The 18,367-nt window shown below is 47.6% G+C and overlaps 1 protein-coding gene across 1 annotated transcript in view; it reads right to left on the bottom strand.

Moving 5' to 3' along the window:
- Nucleotides 1-1,525: 1,525 nt before the first annotated feature.
- The window catches only part of LOC101732537 (coiled-coil domain-containing protein 77), a 53,051-nt gene continuing 36,209 nt past the window's right edge, over nt 1,526-18,367 (bottom strand). Inside the window, exons 3-4 of the mRNA XM_031891081.1 lie at nt 2,938-3,090; nt 1,526-1,657 (exon numbers count right to left, since the gene is read on the bottom strand). Of these exons, the coding sequence (XP_031746941.1) occupies nt 1,526-1,657; nt 2,938-3,090 (285 nt within the window). The remainder of the gene's footprint in view (nt 1,658-2,937; nt 3,091-18,367) is intronic.

Genomic DNA, 18,367 nt, shown 5'->3' with positions numbered 1-18,367 from the left:
CTCAAGGTATTATAGCCAGAGGCAATAAAAAGGCAAAACACACAGAGTTGTAGCTGCAAAGAAGATTACAGTACTGTGGGGGCTCAGGGGGTGCTGATATATAAGGCAACAACTCACGCCATGTACTCACCATTACACTGAAGGCTAAACCAGTTACCCATCTGGTAACCAGCAACAAGCCCTGTACCCCGAGCCCTCGGCCTGTACCATCCATACTATCATAGCCTGGCAACCCCCCCTCTCTGTAATGCCCCAAACCATAAGGATCTCCTCGCCAAAAAGCACATCTACACGACACCTGCCTATTGGGGAAAGTAGGGCCCTACTGGGACTGCCCCCCCAGCAAGAAATGCCCCCCCATAATAAGGGGAACTGTACCCCCAAATACAACTGGGCTCAAGAACTCAAACCAGAAATATGTAAAAACACTGATTGGTTGTACTGTACTGACTGATTAGAATGGGTTGGACGGCTGAATACAGGGTTATGGGAGATCGTGGTACCAGTTGGTCCAGTCAGGAAGGAATCCCCCCCCCCCTGCAGCAAATAGAGAGGCCTCAGAAGGGGTTTATCCTTCCTCTGGGTCAACTAGCAGTTAGGCAGGTTATATACAGGCATTATGGCTGAACGTGATCCACGTGTGTCCTTTTAAACCTAATTTATCTGATTATGTAAATAACATAGTTGGATGACACCTCGGGGCACCCTGGCAAAGTGCCATTAAAGGCCTAAGGACATACAGGTATAGGGCCGGTTATCCAGAATGCTCGGTACAAAGGGTATTACGGATAAGGGGTCTTTCCGTAATTTGGATCTCCATCCCTTAAGTCTACTAAAAAATCAATAAAACATTAATTAAACCCAATAGGATTGTTTTGCATCCAATAAGGATTATTTATATCTTAGTTGGGATCAAGTACAGGTACTGTTTTATTATTACAGAGAAAAGGGAATCATTTAACCATTAAATAAACCCAATAGGGCTGTTCTGCCCCAATAAGGGGTAATTATATCTTAGTTGGGATCAAGTACAGGTACTGTTTTATTATTACAGAGAAAAGGGAATCATTTAACCATTAATAAACCCAATAGGGCTGTTCTGGCCCCCAAGTAAGGGTAATTATATCTTAGTTGGGATGAAGTAACAGGTACTGTTTTATTAATTACAGAGAAAAGGGGAATTCATTTAACCATTTAAATAAACCCAATAGGGCTGTTTCTGCCCCCAATAAGGGGTCAATATATCTTAGTTTGGGATCAAGTACAGGTACTGTACTTGTATTCGTTGTTCCTAATATTCCCTTGTTTCTAATAAGCCTGAATTCGCCCGATATAACCCACCCGTAGGTGGGGATACCGGGAGAAGATCAGTCCGCTTAGGCAACGTGTATGGGCCGCCAATATTCCTTCCTTCCTGGGCCGAACACACTATATAATCCAAGAGGTAGAGCCAGGGTAGACCTTTACCTGTGGCTCCTTGTTTAGTGTGGCAGCTCCGTCAGTCTCCTTGTGCTCTATCCGATTCTCAGTTCATTCCCCAGGCCACAGATTTGCCTTTAAGTTGCCAGTTCCCTTGAAATTTTTGTGTCTTTTTGTTGCCCTGCCGCACTGCATCCAGAATAGCAAGATCTTGGTCTGGCCCGATGTTCAGCGTCACCTGAGAGGAGAGCAAAAAGAGGAGAGCAAGATTAATTCACATCTCCTCTCACCCCCACAGGGCCCTTACCCATAGGGGTTCCTTCTTAGTTTGGTTATGAGCCGTCTCACTGTGTGTGTTTAATCCTCTAGTACAGCAATAGTAGTGTTATGAATTTTAAGCTCCCCCTACTGGCTAGAAAATGTAACTGCTGCTCCAAATATCATAGTACAGGTATGGGATCACTTATCCGGAAACCCGTTATCCAGAAAGCTCTGAATTACAGAATGCCGTCTCCCATAGACTCCATTTTAAACCTGATTTTCTTTTTATCTGTAATAATAAAACAGTACCTGTACTTGATCCCAACTAAGATATAATTACCCCTTATTGGGGGCAGAACAGCCCTATTGGGTTTATTTAATGGTTAAATGATTCCCTTTTCTCTGTAATAATAAAACAGTACCTGTACTTGATCCCAACTAAGATATAATTACCCCTTATTGGGGGCAGAACAGCCCTATTGGGTTTATTTAATGGTTAAATGATTCCCTTTTCTCTGTAATAATAAAACAGGACCTGTACTTGATCCCAACTAAGATATAATTACCCCTTATTGGGGCAGAACAGCCCTATTGGGTTTAATTAATGTTTAATTGATTTTTTAGTAGACTTAAGGTATGGAGGTCCAAATTACGGAAAGACCCCATACCCAGAATACCCTTGGTTCCGAGCATTCTGGATAATGGGTTTTTACCTTCAAGTATGTTATAGAATGGTCAATTTTTAATTAGTCTTCATTTTTTTCATAGTTTTTTTTTTTTTAATCATTTGCATTCTTCGTCTGGCTCTAAATGGGGGTCACTGACCCCGGCAGCCCATAAACTACTGCTCTGTGAGGCTACAGTTTTATTGTCCTTTTTTATTACTTATCGTTCTATTCAGGTGCTCTCCTACTCATGTTCAAGTCTCTTATTCAAAGCGCTGACTGGTTGCTAGACTAATTTGAACCCAAGCAACCAGACAGCTGCTGAAATTTCGAATTGGAAAGCTACTGAACAAAAGCTAAGTAAAATCCACAAATAAAAAAAAAAAGACCAATTGCAAATTGTCTCAGAATAGCCATCTCTTCTACTAGATTGTACTAGAAAATACCAGCCTGTGTGTTTTCCCCTGTTTGGTTAAGGTGACACTTAATATTTATTCTCTGCCATCTTGTTTCTGTATATAGATATGCTTTCGTATAAGGCAATGAGATGCGTGCAACAGAAAATCTTGCCGTCGGTCTATCCCAGACTCACCTTGAATAGTTGCTTCTCTACATCCTTTAACCGCTGTCTCAGCAGCTTGATGTCAGTCTTATAGCCCTCTACCTCCATGTTGCGCCTTTTCTCCAGAGCCTCGTATCTCTGCGCCATCAATTGCAGCCGCTTGGCCACCTTATCTGAACGTTCCTGGTATAAGAATAACATTGGATATTAATCTCACAAACAGATGTTGGGTAACTGTAACACTACAGGAGGACTAGGGGAGATAACCAGTCACATTTTTATAAAAGCGAACAAAGCGGTTTTTAATTATTTGCTTTCTTCTTCTGACTCTTTCCACAGTCAAATGGGGGTCACTGACCCCGGCAGCCAAGAAACTATTGCTCCGCGAGGCTACTTTTAATTGTGTTGATTTGAAAAACCCATCATACTGTTCTTCGACTTCAGCTTATTCTTCCGCTTTTTCTTCTTATTCTTAGCGCCCCCCATTTTCTAAACGCTACTCCACCTACAGCTTTAGGGGTACAACACCCAGACTCCCCACACTTCTTCGCCCTATAGCGGAGCAGGCTGCTTGTGCTTTTCTAAGCGATTCCCCCCGTCTTTTTGTGGCGCTGCTCCGAACACCCCAATTTTCCATTGACTTTGACAGGGAAGAGTGAAATGAAGAATGAAACAGCGACAATTGCTGGATCCCAAAGGGGGAGGGGCCAACAACAGCCAATCAAATATAACCCATTGACTTTAATGGGAAAATTTAAACTGCGGCCAATCTTACAGCTCTGAGGCTACAGTCCCCAAACTTGGATCACATAGTCATGGGGCCAGCCTGAATGAAAATATGATGATTGTTAGATGCCCAAAAGTGGGCGGAACTGTGAACAGCCAATTAGATTTTACGTACTGACTTGGCGAAAATCCAACCTGCTGCCATTCTCACAGTAATAACACCGGGGTCCCCAGACTCTGCAGAGTTAATGCAAAGTTTGCAGAGTTAGTCACTGGGTAAGTACAATTCCAGGTTAGAAAAAGTGGGCGGAGCCACTAACTGCCAATCAGATGTCACTTGTTGACTTTCAGTGGGGAAATTTAAATTGCTGCCATTCAGACAGTATTAAAACCAGGGTCCCCAAACTTTGCACAGTGGTTTTTACTATAGAACTGTGGTCCAAGGTTAGAAACAGTGGGCGGAGCCAACAGATCAAATTTCCTTTAGTGACTTCACGTTTTTTAACCCAACATAAAGTTTGTTCTCAAACTTCCATTTCTAGTTGTTATTGTTATTTCTTTATTCAGGCCCTCTCCTATTCATATACCAGTCTCTCACTCAAACCACTTCCTGGTTGCTAATTGGGTAATGTAAACCCTAGCAACCAGATGACTCGGGAGTGGCTGAACAAAAAGTAAAAGGAGATTTTGTGATACTCACCATTAAATCCTTTTCTCTCAGGGCGTCTGTGGGACACAGGGACCATGGGGTATAGTATCTACCAGCAGGAGGCAGGACACTAGAGAGGAAGAAGAGTATGAAGCCCCTCCTCCCTGCTACTATACCCCCATGCACAGGGCCGCCATCAGAAATCACGGGGCCCCTCACAAAAAAAATTTCTGGGCCCCCCTCCCACAAATACAAAGGACTCACAGATATGAGACATTGGTAGGCAGCAGGGCCCCCCTAGTACATTGGTAGCCAGCAGGGCCCCCCCAGTACATTGGTAGCCAGCAGGGCCCCCCCTAATACATTGGTAGCCAGCAGTGCCCCCCCTAGTACATTGGTAGCCAGCAGTGCCCCCCCTAGTACATTGGTAGCCAGCAGTGCCCCCCCTAGTAAGTTGGTAGCCAGCAGTGCCCCCCCTAGTACATTGGTAGCCAGCAGTGCCCCCCTAGTACATTGGTAGCCAGCAGTGCCCCCCCTAGTATATTGGTAGCCAGCAGGCCCCCCCAGTACATTGGTAGCCAGCAGGGCACCCCCAGTACATTGGTAGCCAGCAGGGCCCCCCCTAATACCTTGGTAGCCAGCAGTGCCCCCCCTAATACATTGGTAGCCAGCAGTGCCCACCCAGTACATTGGTAGCCAGCAAACCCCCCCCTAGTACATTGGTAGCCAGCAGGGCCCCCCTAGTATATTGGTAGCCAGCAGTGCCCCCCCGAGTACATTGGTAGCCAGCAGTGCCCCCCCTAGTACATTGGTAGCCAGCAGTGCCCCCCCTAGTACATTGGTAGCCAGCAGTGCCCCCCCTAATACATTGGTAGCCAGCAGTGCCCCCCCTAATACATTGGTAGCCAGCAGTGCCCCCCCTAGTACATTGGTAGCCAGCAGGGCCCCCCCCTAGTACATTGGTAGCCAGCAGTGCCCCCCCTAGTACATTGGTAGCCAGCAGGGCCCCCCCCTAATACATTGGTAGCCAGCAGTGCCCCCCCCTAATACATTGGTAGCCAGCAGTGCCCCCCCAGTACATTGGTAGCCAGCAAACCCCCCCTAGTACATTGGTAGCCAGCAGGGCCCCCCCTAGTATATTGGTAGCCAGCAGTGCCCCCCCTAGTACATTGGTAGCCAGCAGTGCCCCCCCTAGTACATTGGTAGCCAGCAGTGCCCCCCCTAGTACATTGGTAGCCAGCAGTGCCCCCCCTAGTACATTGGTAGCCAGCAGTGCCCCCCCTAATACATTGGTAGCCAGCAGTGCCCCCCCAGTACATTGGTAGCCAGCAGTGCCCCCCCTAGTACATTGGTAGCCAGCAGTGCCCCCCCTAGTACATTGGTAGCCAGCAGGGCCCCCCCAGTACATTGGTAGCCAGCAGGGCCCCCCCTAAAACATTGGTAGCCAGCAGTGCCCCCCCCAGTACATTGGTAGCCAGCAGTGCCCCCCCTAATACATTGGTAGCCAGCAGTGCCCCCCCTAGTACATTGGTAGCCAGCAGGGCCCCCCCTAATACATTGGTAGCCAGCAGTGCCCCCCCTAATACATTGGTAGCCAGCAGTGCCCCCCCAGTACATTGGTAGTCAGCAAACCCCCCTAGTACATTGGTAGTCAGCAAACCCCCCTAGTACATTGGTAGCCAGCAAACCCCCCCTAGTACGTTAGTAGCCAGCACAGCACAATCCTTCGGTGACGGCTCCTCGACGACGGCTCCTCCGGCGAGGTCCTTCGTTCCCAACAGCACTGCACTTCTGAGTGCCGAACATCTTGTACCGGAAGGCTCCGGGGGTGCTGATACCCGTGTTGGAGTATGCTCTGGAGCAGAGGGGAGGTGACTTCCTCCAGGCAATGCGAGCTCTGCATATGGTCTTGCGGGTCCTGCGGTACGTGTCTGTACCCCGATGGAGGTGAAATTTTTATGCCCGACCGGGTCCAAGAGTGGAGTTCCAATTCCTTGGGAATGGAAGTAACGTGGTTGACTGAGGGAAGGCGCCACCCTTGGAACAATGATGGCAAGTGTTCGTGGGACTGCCTGGTCTGCGTGGAGGAAGGTAGGTAGGGACGCTGATGTAAATGCGGAGGTCTCAGGCACTCCGTGGTTAGGAGGTATCTGTCAAGAGGACTGTCTTGGAGGTAGGCAGACAAGGGAGATGGTGGCCGGGGCCAGTGTTGCCGAGTAGGCAGGAGCCTGGTTGAGGTCCCAAGTGGGGTCGCAAGGAGGAGTGTGTTTTCCTGTGGGAAGTGGTGACGTCCGGTAGGATGAGCATCCTCACTGGAGGATGTCGAGCCAGGCCGAATCGAGTATTAGGGAGAATCCAGGGTCAAACCTTTCTCCCCACTAGACAGTGGGAATGACCAGCCGAGAGGGAAAGAACTGGAGGGAGTACCCCGAACACGCCAGGTCTGGTGGATCCTTCATCCTTGGAGGGTACCAGCTTCCGAGCTGCCCTCATGGTACGGGTACCATCTGGTGAAGAGCCTTGTGCTTGCTAGCCGGCCGTTGGTTTCGGGGAGGCTGGATCGGGGTGGTGAGCATTACCTGGAGCGAGAAGTCGGAGTCCTGAGGAAGGTGCCAGGGTCAGACTTACTGAGCGCCATCGTTGGTGGGCCAGGCTTTCCTGGCCAGGAGAGGGAAGCAGAATGATGATTCATGACTCCACCTTGATTCTTCTGACAATTCTGAGGCAGAGGAGGAGAAGGGGAAGTATGCAGATTAAGTCCCTGTGGCCGTTAGGGCATCCGCCGCTGGGGCAAGAGGGTCGTGATAGGTGGCCCTTAATAGTGGAACTTGCGGTTCATGTGTGGTAGGAGAAGAATGGCCATGCGGGTTATCCTGATCTTCCTGGTGTTGATCAGGAGCTGCGCTTCTGAGGTCGAGCAGGTCCCTTGAGCCAATGCTTCTTTGGAGCTATGGTCCAATCTGCTGGACTGGCGTCCACGGTCCGAAGCCGCCCTCGTGATTCCAGGAGGGTCCGACTTTGGCTGATATGAGACATATACAGGCACCACGCAAGGGAATCGTGTCCTGGGTAGGATCCTGATCCTTCAGGCAGACTTGTTCGATTCCACGGATGTTCCACTGCGGGTCATGAAGGTGACCCTGCGCGAATGGAAAAGGAGGTTGTTATCCCTAGGCATAAGGACTTCCCGTGGGAAGGGGAGGTGACCTGTAGAAGAGTCTTGGCTGACCGGAGATGTCGACACGGTGAACAGCAGAGGCTACCAAGGGTGTCTTGTGTTGCTAAACACCTGTGCTGCCTCAAGGGATGCGTTTCGATGTATTCCTTGGCGTCCTGGATTTGGGAGGCTAGGCCGGCAGCTTCTTGGACCAGGACTGGGTGGCCTGGGAGTCCCAGGTTGGGACCATAATGGGACGTTGGCTTTCTCCTGCTAAAGAGAGTGTGTATGAGAGGGGTCCATCCACCTTCTTGTCCATGGAGTCCTAGAAGGAAGGAATTCATGAAGTGGACGAACTGTGTTCTGAGGGAGAGGTGCTTCCACAGAAGGGTGGGGAAGGAACCATTATACCAACCCTTGCTGCGGAAGGAATAACAAGGTTGCAGCCGATGCAGTGATAGAGTCAAATGCTTCGGAAGGAGACTAGGGAGCTTCTACTGACTCCTTTAGGTCATCAGGGAAGGCTTCTCCTTCACTAGGGATGATCCTCCCAGTGGTCAGGCGTGTATGGAGTCTTAATGCTAAGTCTTCCTGGGTGGAAGGCCTGATGCTTGAGCTATTCGGCCCGAAAAACAGGACCTTTGCGGCCCAGCCTGTCCAATATCTTATCCAGGCGGGCGGCCAACTGGGAATGCCAGTGGAAGCAGAATGGCCCGTAAGTGGGGTCCGTGCTGAAAGTGGGAGCCTGCGTTGAAGCATAGTGCCCCGCTGCCGAATCAGCCACCCCTGAGATTTGGAAGGTGGCTGGGAGGGCAAGACTAGGCCTGGGAAAAGGCTGCGACCAGGAGCCACGAGAAGCAGAGGACAGATCCTTTCTGCCACAAGGGGTATTGGCGACACCTACTGCATGTTAGGTATTGTACCATAAAGGGGATTCCCCTAGAGCCCAGTGGGCGTAGAGCAGCATAAGGTCGGTAGTGAAGGAATATCCTGTCGAGTAAGGCAAAACGGAGCCGATTACCGCGTAACACAATGCTTATTACAGTGTCAGTGCAGGCCGAGTACGGGGACAGTGCTGATGTACGGGGCGTAGTTAGTATGGTGCCAAGCGCAGCGCCAGCGCGGTGCCAAGTGCAGAGCCGGGCACGGTGCCAAGTTTAAGGCCAAGTACCTTGCAGCACGGAGTGGGGTACAGTGCCAAGTACAGGAGTAGTAGGGAGCCAAGTACAGTGCCAGATATGGTGCCAGGTATATAGCCATGTACCGTGCCATGTACAGTGCCAAGTAAGGGTTAAGTACCGTGTCCCGCACAGGTTAAGTACTGTGTCAAGTACAGGTGAAGTGCGGTGCCATATACATGTAAATACAGTGCCAAGTAAAGGTTAAGTACAGAGCCAGGCCCGTGTTAAGGACCGTGCCAGGACAGGTTAATACAGTGCCAAGCACAGGTTAGGTATCATGCTAGTACAAGTTAAGTACAGTGCCAAGTGCAGGTTACATACAGAGCCAAGCCCGTGTTAAGGGCCGTGCAAGTACAGGTTAAATACAGTGCCAAGTACAAGTTTAGCACAGTGCAGAGAACAGGTTAATACAGTGCCAAGCACAGGTTAGGTACCATGCCAGTACAAGTTAAGTAAAGTGCCAAGTGCAGGTTACATACAGAGCCAAGCCCGTGATAAGGGCCGTGCAAGTACAGGTTAAATACAGTGCCAAGCACAGGTTAAGTACCGTGCCAAGTACAGGTTGAGTACAGTGCCAAGTACAGGTTGAGTACAGTGCCAGCACAGATAGGTGCCATGTAGGTACAGGTTCGGTACGGTGCCAAACACAGTTTAGGTATCGTGTCAGGACAGGTTAAATACAGTGCCGCGCACAGTTTAGGTATAGTGTCAGTATGGGTTAATACAGTGCCAAGCCAGGTACAGGTACAGTGAAAAGCAGGTTATATGTAGGCATTATGGTTGAACATGATGGACGTATGTCTTTTTTCAACCCGACTTACTATGTTACTATGCTACTGTGTGAGTGCAGTGCCAATCACAGGTCAAGTATTGTGCCAAGTAAGGGAGAGTACAGTGCCAAGTACAGGTTAACTACGTTGTGAAGCGCAGGTTAGGTGCATTGCTGATACCGGTTATAGGTCAAGTACGGTGCCGCGCGCAGGTTAAGTACGGTGCCGCGCGCAGGTTAAGTACGGTGCCGCGCGCAGGTTAAGTACGGTGCCGCGCGCAGGTTAAGTACGGTGCCGCGCGCAGGATAAGTACGGTGCCGCGCGCAGGATAAGTACGGTGCCGCGCGCAGGATAAGTACGGTGCCGCGCGCAGGATAAGTACGGTGCCGCGCGCAGGATAAGTACGGTGCCGCGCGCAGGTTAAGTACGGTGCCGCGCGCAGGTTAAGTACGGTGCCGCGCGCAGGTTAAGTACGGTGCCAGGTACAGGTTAAGTACGGTGCCAGGTACAGGTTAAGTACGGTGCCAGGTACAGGTTAAGTACGGTGCCAGGTACGGGTTAAGTACGGTGCCAGGTACGGGTTAAGTACGGTGCCAGGTACGGGTTAAGTACGGTGCCAGGTACGGATTAAGTACGGTGCCAGGTACAGGTTAAGTACGGTGCCAGGTACAGGTTAAGTACGGTGCCAGGTACAGGTTAAGTACGGTGCCAGGTACAGGTTAAGTACGGTGCCAGGTACAGGTTAAGTACGGTGCCAGGTACAGGTTAAGTACAGTGCCAGGTACAGGTTAAGTACAGTGCCCTGCGGGTACCGTCCCTCCAGCGTCTGGCCTGCGTTGTACAGTGCCAGGTACAGGTTAAGTACGGTGCCAGGTACAGGTTAAGTACGGTGCCAGGTACAGGTTAAGTACGGTGCCAGGTACAGGTTAAGTACGGTGCCAGGTACAGGTTAAGTACAGTGCCCTGCGGGTACCGTCCCTCCAGCGTCTGGCCTGCGTTCTGCGTTCTGGGGTCCCGGATGGCAAGCGGAGCGACCGCGTTCAGGATGGAGAGTGAGAGGGTCGATGCCGAGTCCTCCCCCCACCACTGTGAAGGATGGCAAGCCACAATGCAAGGAAGATCTGTGGCAAGGAGAACCATTAAGGATGGAGAGCGGGCCTAAGTGGCGAGAAGGAGAAGCGTGCCGAAGAAGGAGTCACGCAATGACGTCAGAGCGCTCGAAAGAGAGGGACTGCAGTGGAACGCATGGGGGCGAACAGGGGGAGAGAGAGACCGGGAGGACTAGGTAAGGCAGGCTGAGCAGGCAGGCAGGCTGGGCAGGCAAAGGCAGAGGCTGACCTGGATGTGGAGATCCTGGATTCTGGCAAACGCAGCACTGGACAGCTTCTGCACTCACATGCAGCGGCAGGGATCCCTGACTGGCCCGCTCCAGGGGAGGCTTACTGGCCCCAGTGCGCTTAGTCCCACGACGGGGGAAGCCTGTGTAGGAAGCCCTTGGTGAGGCCCCTGTAGGTCAACCCCTGGTGCCAGATTCAATCTGGGCGAAGAAATCCATGTAGGATGGTAGAGAGATCCTGTCTCCTGAGGACACTAGAAAAAACTGGCGCTAACAGGATATGCACGGGGGTATAGTAGCAGGGAGGAGGGGCTTCCTACTCTTCTTCCTCTTCTAGTGTCCTGCCTCCTGCTGGTAGATACTATACCCCATGGTCCCCATGGTCCCTGTGTCCCACAGACACCTGCCAGAGAAAGGAAAAGCAACTGTATGTTGGTGCAGGGTGAGCGCAGTACTTGTGCCAGGGAGTGGTAAAACCACCTATTCAGCTAGAGTTCTGTTTGAGATGATGTGAAAGCCAGTATGGCAGCCCCCCAACATATCAGGGAGTGGCCAGGAAGGCAAAGGGGACTAGAATGTAAGCTCTTGCGAGCAGGGCCCTCCCCCTAGCGTCTCCGATCCTCATCCAATGCAACTACAAACCATTTTTGTGAATTGTTTATATGTACATGTTAACTGTTCTGTCTTTTGTACCCCTCTATTCTGTAAAGCACTGCGTCAATTGATGGCGCTATATAAATAATAATAATAATATCAGCCAGGCTTATAAAGTCTAGGGTAGGGTCTGTTGCTGCAGTTGTATTGGATATCTGCATTTATTTAGAAAGGCTCCTACATGGGGTATTTATCCTTGTGTTCATGTTTTCAAATTAGAGATGCAATCACGTGACAATGGAAAGTGATTTTTTTTTCCTACAGGATATTGCTAATTTACATATGCAAATTATTAGAATATGCATTATCGATAGAAGATTCGGGTGAATGTAAAAACAAAAAAGTGGCATTCCTATTTATTTCTGCATTGAGCCACTGGACTAGGCCCTGCTAGAGTTCTGCCTGGTCAGGTACCACGGAATAGCCCAAAAGTGGTTTGGATTGGTCTTCTAACCAAGTATGTGTAACGCTTTTCTGACCCAATTTACCAAACCCAGGCTAGTAGTGATAGTATGAGCATGGGTTACATTGCGACACTTAATACAAAGGGGTGAGCCTCCGCTATATGGGAGAATTTGATGGAGCTGAGGGTGTAGTTGAACTACCACTAGCTGAGGTGTGTAGTGCAAATAGAGAATAATGGACGCCAGAGGATTCTTGCTTAATAACTATGGTACAATTTATTGGACAAAGGCACAACTTTATAGTGCAGCAGGGTATACTCACAGACACAGCAGTATAGAATGTGTGATCACCGTGGATAATACAAAGGTGACACTTAGGCACAGAATAACCCACTTGGAGGATGCACAGAGGATTAGTTGACACCTGAGATATAGACCTTTCAGAAGGGAGTGTTCCGGCCGACTGTGGTCCAGGGGAGAGCTCCTAACACTGGTACCTGGCGTCTAATAAAACCGGTCCCTAAAGAACGACTACAGAGCCGGGGTGGACTAAACCCTTTGTTACAACTCCTGGTTGGGGCTATAGACTGCCCTTACTAAATAATCTGACTACTCTCACCACTCCTAGAGGGTGCTATAAGTAAACCTGTCTGTGCTGGCTAGTTCTCATTCACGGGGCCCTGTCCCCGACTTATAAACTGGCAGTTCTCTTTACTGAGACCGTGTGTCTCAGGCCCGATGACATGCAGCCTGAGAGAACAGCAGCCAAAGAGAAAGACACTTCCTGGTGCAAGACACTATATAGTCTGCACAAGGGGAGTGGTCAACCTGGGCTAAACCTATAGAGGGTAGCCTAATACTGTAATCTGAGTGTAGAGGGCTCTGCCCTATTACAACACAGATAACATAAAGATAAGGGATAACACCATAGGGAGCTTAACCCTATGGGTCCCTACATATGTTACTGATGTTATAGTTTTTAGAGACATTCAGAGGGGGGGGAATTGCCTATAGGAAACCTGATGGTTGGGTACAGGTAGGCAGGCACTTGAGGGAAACTGAGGTACCAAGGTCCAGGTCTATTATAACAGACCCGTGTAACATGCATTTCCATGATGGAACACATAAGAGCCACTGACCCGGAACCCAAGAACCATTAAAGAGCTAATTACTCTTAATAAAGCACGATCAGAGACCTGAAACTGTGCAAATGAAAGGTAAAGTATTCCTTCCCAAACAAATGTCCCTACATTTTGTACAGCAATGACTTAATCAGGTAGATGCCTTTGAGACACCTGGGGTGTGCAAATGGGACGCATAGAATGAGTAGGCGAGTGTGTGTGGGTGATATGTGCATTTACATGAAAAAATTAGACTTGGTTTGAACTGGAATCTACTTGCTTTAAATCCAACAATAATACAAACTGGCACACAGAGTGCGTTTGGGTTGTTTTGTTGCCTGAGTGATTAAGGGGGAAGACACACGGAGCTTCTAGTAGCAGCTACTTGTCATGGCTACTAAAACAGACAATGCTGATCATTTACTGATAATTGTCTCTACGTGTGTTTAGCAGGGGAAATTCTCAGTACTGTCTATGGCAGGGGATTTTCTGGCATTTTGTAGCCGTGACAAGTAGCTGCTACAAGTAGCCCAGTGTGTCTTCACCCGAATAGCTTTGCAGGCAGATGACATTGTCCTAAACAAAAAATACATTTCTGCAAAGCCTGATCCCTATGCAGTGCGTACTGCTTGTGGGCTGAGCCCCACCCACGGAATTGCCATGTTTAATATAAGTCACTGACATAGGATTCACAATGAGCTGTTAGTCCTGTATCTGCTCCAGTCAGCAAGAGTTTTGTGATGGGAAGGAGTTTTAGGGCTCTGGCACACGGGGAGATTAGTCGCCTGCGACAAATCTCCCTGTTCGCGGGCGACTAATCTCCCCGAGTTGCCATCACCTGCCATCCCACCGGCGAAAATGTAAGTTGCCGGTGGGATGGCACACGCGGCGGCGCGATTTCAGCAAATCGCCAAAAAAGCCTCGAAAGGCAACTTCAGCGATTTCCCAAAATAGCGCCGCCGCATGTGCCATCCCACCGGCGACTTGCAGTGTCGCCCGTGGGATGGCAGGTGATGGCAACTCGGGGAGATTAGTCGGCCGCGAACAGGGAGATTTGTTGCGGGCGACTAATCTCCCCGTGTGCCAGAGCCCTTAGGCAAATGTCCCATGGAGAGATTAGTCGCTGTGATTTTTAAAAAGCGAGTACCTAAACCGACGAGAGATTTTACAAAGAAAGCACTGCCATTCAAATCTACTGGAATCGCTGAAAGTAAAACCCACTGAGCGGGAAGTCGCTGCGATTTCCCCATTGCACTGAATGTAATATCTAATTGTGGGCGGGGAATAGGACACCTGGATTTGTGGGAAATAGAAATCGCTCCATTGTTGAAACCTCTAGTAATCGCTTGTTAGGAAAAGGCAAGTGACTTGTTGCTGGAACTCTCTTATTAACCTTTTTAGTGCCACAGGACGTAGAATCTACGTCCTGGGTACTAAAGGACCTAAGTGCCACAGGACGTAGATTCTACGTCCTGGGGCACTTCCGGGTTTGGGAGCGGAGAAGCGGCTTTTCAAGCCGCTCCTTCGCTCCCCGCTCGTTCCCCAGCCTCCAGACACAAGTCAGAGGTGGGGAACGAGTGGCCCCTGGGGCGCGATCGCCCAGGGGCCCCATAACAAAAGGCAGGCACGTGAAATCCATTCCTGGATTTCACCATCGCCTTCTGCCTTTCTCTGCTCCCCCCCCTGCTGGCCCCCCTGCTTCCTGCTGCTGATACTCACTGCCGGACTCGTGCTGCGTGTGTCTCCCTGCTGATCCACGGATCTCCTACACAGGTAAGTGGCAAAAACACACAAAAACACACATACACACACATAATACACTAATAATACACTAATACACACTTATACTCACATTTACACACAAACACATACATTTTAGGGGAGTTGGGAGATTTCAAACATTCACAACACTTACACTTACTTGCATACATGCACACAAAACACATTTTACCTAATGTACACACACACTTACACACTTATGTAATTTTGTAATTTTTTTTTTTTTTCTAATCGCATCGTTTTTATTCCTGCCTGAAAAAAATGTTTTATTGCCATTGCGGATAGTGTATTCGCTAACCGCACTGCGCAATATCTTTTGTGTATTATTTTGGTGTTTCTACTACATTTTCTGTGATTTTGGTGGATTTTGGGGTATTTTACTGCATGTTTAGCCATTTTATAGCATTTTCAGTTATGCATAGTTCTTGTTCGCTTGATTTTCAGAAATGTCACAAAAACCGTTCTGTTTAGCATAGCTTTGTAGTTTGTAGTAGAAAGTTTTATTTACCCATTTTTGTTTTGTCAGAATGTGTACTTTCGGAAAATATATGGTTTTCTAGGGTCTCCTTACTGTTAGGTGGTCGTATGGCACATAATACACATACCGGGTGCAAAAACTGCATGAGCCGAAGCATCTTATGTGAAAATTCATATGCACTATTTTTACTTGGGTGCCCCTGTACCCCACATAGTTTGGTAAATCTATGCATATAGGGCATCAAACTGTTCAGTAGACCCCTGGCGTTCATATTTAGAATGTTTTATGTTGATATGGTACAAAATGTGGGGGTACATAATGGGGTAAAATGCAAGCTTTGTGACAATTTTCAGAAATATCATAAAAACCGTTCTGTTTAGCATAGCTTTGTAGTTTGGTAGTTTGTAGTAGAAAGATGTATTTGCCCATTTTTGTTTTGTCAGAATGTGTACTTTCAGAAAATATATGGTTTTCTAGGGTTTCCTTACTGTTAGGGGGTCTTATGCCGCATAATGCACATGCCGGTAGCTTATATTGCAGTGTATACACTTTGTATGCACTAACTTCCTTTTGGGGTCTCTAAATGCCAGATACATCGGTGATCCTATGCACAATGGGCATCAAACTGTTCAGCGGACCCTTGGTTTTCATATTTAGGGTGTGTTTTCTTGGTACCTAATGTTATGTGGGAGATAAGGTGCTTGAAAGTGGAAGATTTGATGTGTTTTTCAGGTATTTCACCAAAACTAGCAATTTTGGGAAAGCACTGCGACTCTGTAGTTTGGAGTAGAAAGACATGGGTACCAATTTTGAATTCGCCCGAATGTGTACTTTCCAAAAATATATGGTTTTGGGGGGTCAATGTATTTTTTGGTGTTTTTACCCCACAGAAAATGCAGTAAACGTGTTGAATTTTCAGTAGCTAAAGAGATCTCCTGGGCAATTTGTATGCACTAACTTCCTTATGGGGTCTCTAAATGCCAGATACATTGGTGATCCTATGCACAATGGGCATCAAACTGTTCAGCGGACCCTTGGCTTTCATATTTAGGGTGTGTTCTTTTGGTACCTAATGTTATGTGGGAGATAAGGTGCTTGAAAGTGGAAGATTTGATGTGTTTTTCAGGTATTTCACCAAAACTAGCAATTTTGGGAAAGCACTGCGACTCTGTAGTTTGGAGTAGAAAGACATGGGTACCAATTTTGAATTCGCCCGAATGTGTACTTTCCAAAAATATATGGTTTTGGGGGGTCAATGTATTTTTTTGGGTTTTTACCCCACAGAAAATGCAGTAAACGTGTTGAATTTTCAGTAGCTAAAGAGACCTCTGGGGCAATCTCTATGCACTGACGTCCTTATGGGGTCTCTAAATGCCAGATACAGTGCTGATTCTATGCACAATGGGCATCAAACTGTTCAGCGGACCCTTGGCTTTCATATTTCGGGTGTGTTTTCTTGGTACCTAATGTTATGTTGGAGATAAGGTGCTTGATAGTGGAAGATTTGATGTGTTTTTCAGGTATTTCACCAAAACTAGCAATTTTGGGAAAGCACTGCGACTCTGTAGTTTGGAGTAGAAAGACATGGGTACTAATTTTGAATTCGCCCGAATGTGTACTTTCCAAAAATATATGGTTTTGGGGGGTCAATGTATTTTTTTGTGTTTTTACCCCACAGAAAATGCAGTAAATGTGTTGAATTTTCAGTAGCTAAAGAGATCTCCTGGGCAATTTGTATGCACTAACTTCCTTATGGGGTCTCTAAATGCCAGATACATTGGTGATCCTATGCACAATGGGCATCAAACTGTTCAGCGGACCCTTGGCTTTCATATTTAGGGTGTGTTCTTTTGGTACCTAATGTTATGTGGGAGATAAGGTGCTTGAAAGTGGTAGATTTGATGTGATTTTTAGGTATTTCATCAAAACTGGCAATTTTGGGAAAGAATTGCGACTCAGTAGTTTGGAGTAGAAAGACATGGGTACCAATTTTGAATTCGTCCAAATGTGTACTTTCCAAAAATATATGATTTTGGGGGGTCAATGTATTTTTTTGTGTTTTTACCCCACAGAAAATGCAGTAAATGTGTTGAATTTTCAGTAGCTAAAGAGATCTCCTGGGCAATTTGTATGCACTAACTTCCTTTTGGGGTCTCTAAATTCCAGATACATCGGTGATCCTATGCACAATGGGCATCAAACTGTTCAGTGGACCCCTGGCTTTCATATTTAGGGTGTGTTTTCTTCGTACCTAATGTTATGTGGGAGATAAGGTGATTTTTTAGAATTTTCATAATTTTTTATAGAAAATGCTAAATTCAGTAAAGCATTGCCGTTTGGTACTTAGGAGTTGGAAGACATAGTTACCCATTTCGGATTCGTCAGAATGTGTAGTTTTCAAAAATGTATGGTTTCCTGGGGTAAACCTAATATTCCAGGATTTTTGGCTTTGGAATGTAAAGTATGCTGTATTCTGCTGTAATGCTTTGAAAATTTAGTAATTTACTGCTGGGAGTTTTTGATCTATAGAAGTCAGAAATCTCAATTAAACTATACATATCAGGTATTGGCACGTTCGGGAGACATGAGGCTTTCCAAATCAGTTGAATTTTTGTCCATAAAATAAAATATGTTTCTGGTAGAAATCCTTATATCATGAAAAATAGCATTTTTTCTTTTTTTTTTTTGTATTTCAAGCTCTAAATCTTGTTCCAGAAGTGGAAATACACAAAAACTCAGGTATATTTGGAAAGCTCAGGTTCTCCTGAAAAAAACAATATATAGTTTGCCTACCTAAACTTAACCCTGCCCCCAGTAAAAGCCCCTACATTGAGAGAGCACAGAATGTTTACAAAACGTCTGGCACTGGGGGGAACTGAAATGACGAATTCGGCTGGCACTTAAAGGGTTAAACATCGCAGAGACTAAGGGCTGTGGCACACGGGGAGATTAGTCGCCCGCGACAAATCTCCCTTGTTGCAGGCGACTAATCTCCCCGATATGACATCCCACTGGTGAAAATGTAAATCACCGGTGGGATGGCATTTTGGTGAGATTAGTCGCCCGCGAACAGGGAAATTTGTTGCGGGCGACTAATCTCCCCATGTTCCAGAGCCCTAAAGGGTGAAGACACACGGAGCTACTTAAGGCCCCCATACATGGGCCGATCCGCTCGCTTTGGATTTCCGCAAATCGCCACGCCGCG

Source organism: Xenopus tropicalis, chromosome 8, assembly GCF_000004195.4.
Source record: "Xenopus tropicalis strain Nigerian chromosome 8, UCB_Xtro_10.0, whole genome shotgun sequence".
NCBI lineage: Eukaryota > Metazoa > Chordata > Amphibia > Anura > Pipidae > Xenopus > Xenopus tropicalis.
The sequence above is the reverse complement of the archived record's forward strand: the minus strand, read 5'-3'. Positions and strand labels throughout refer to the sequence as shown.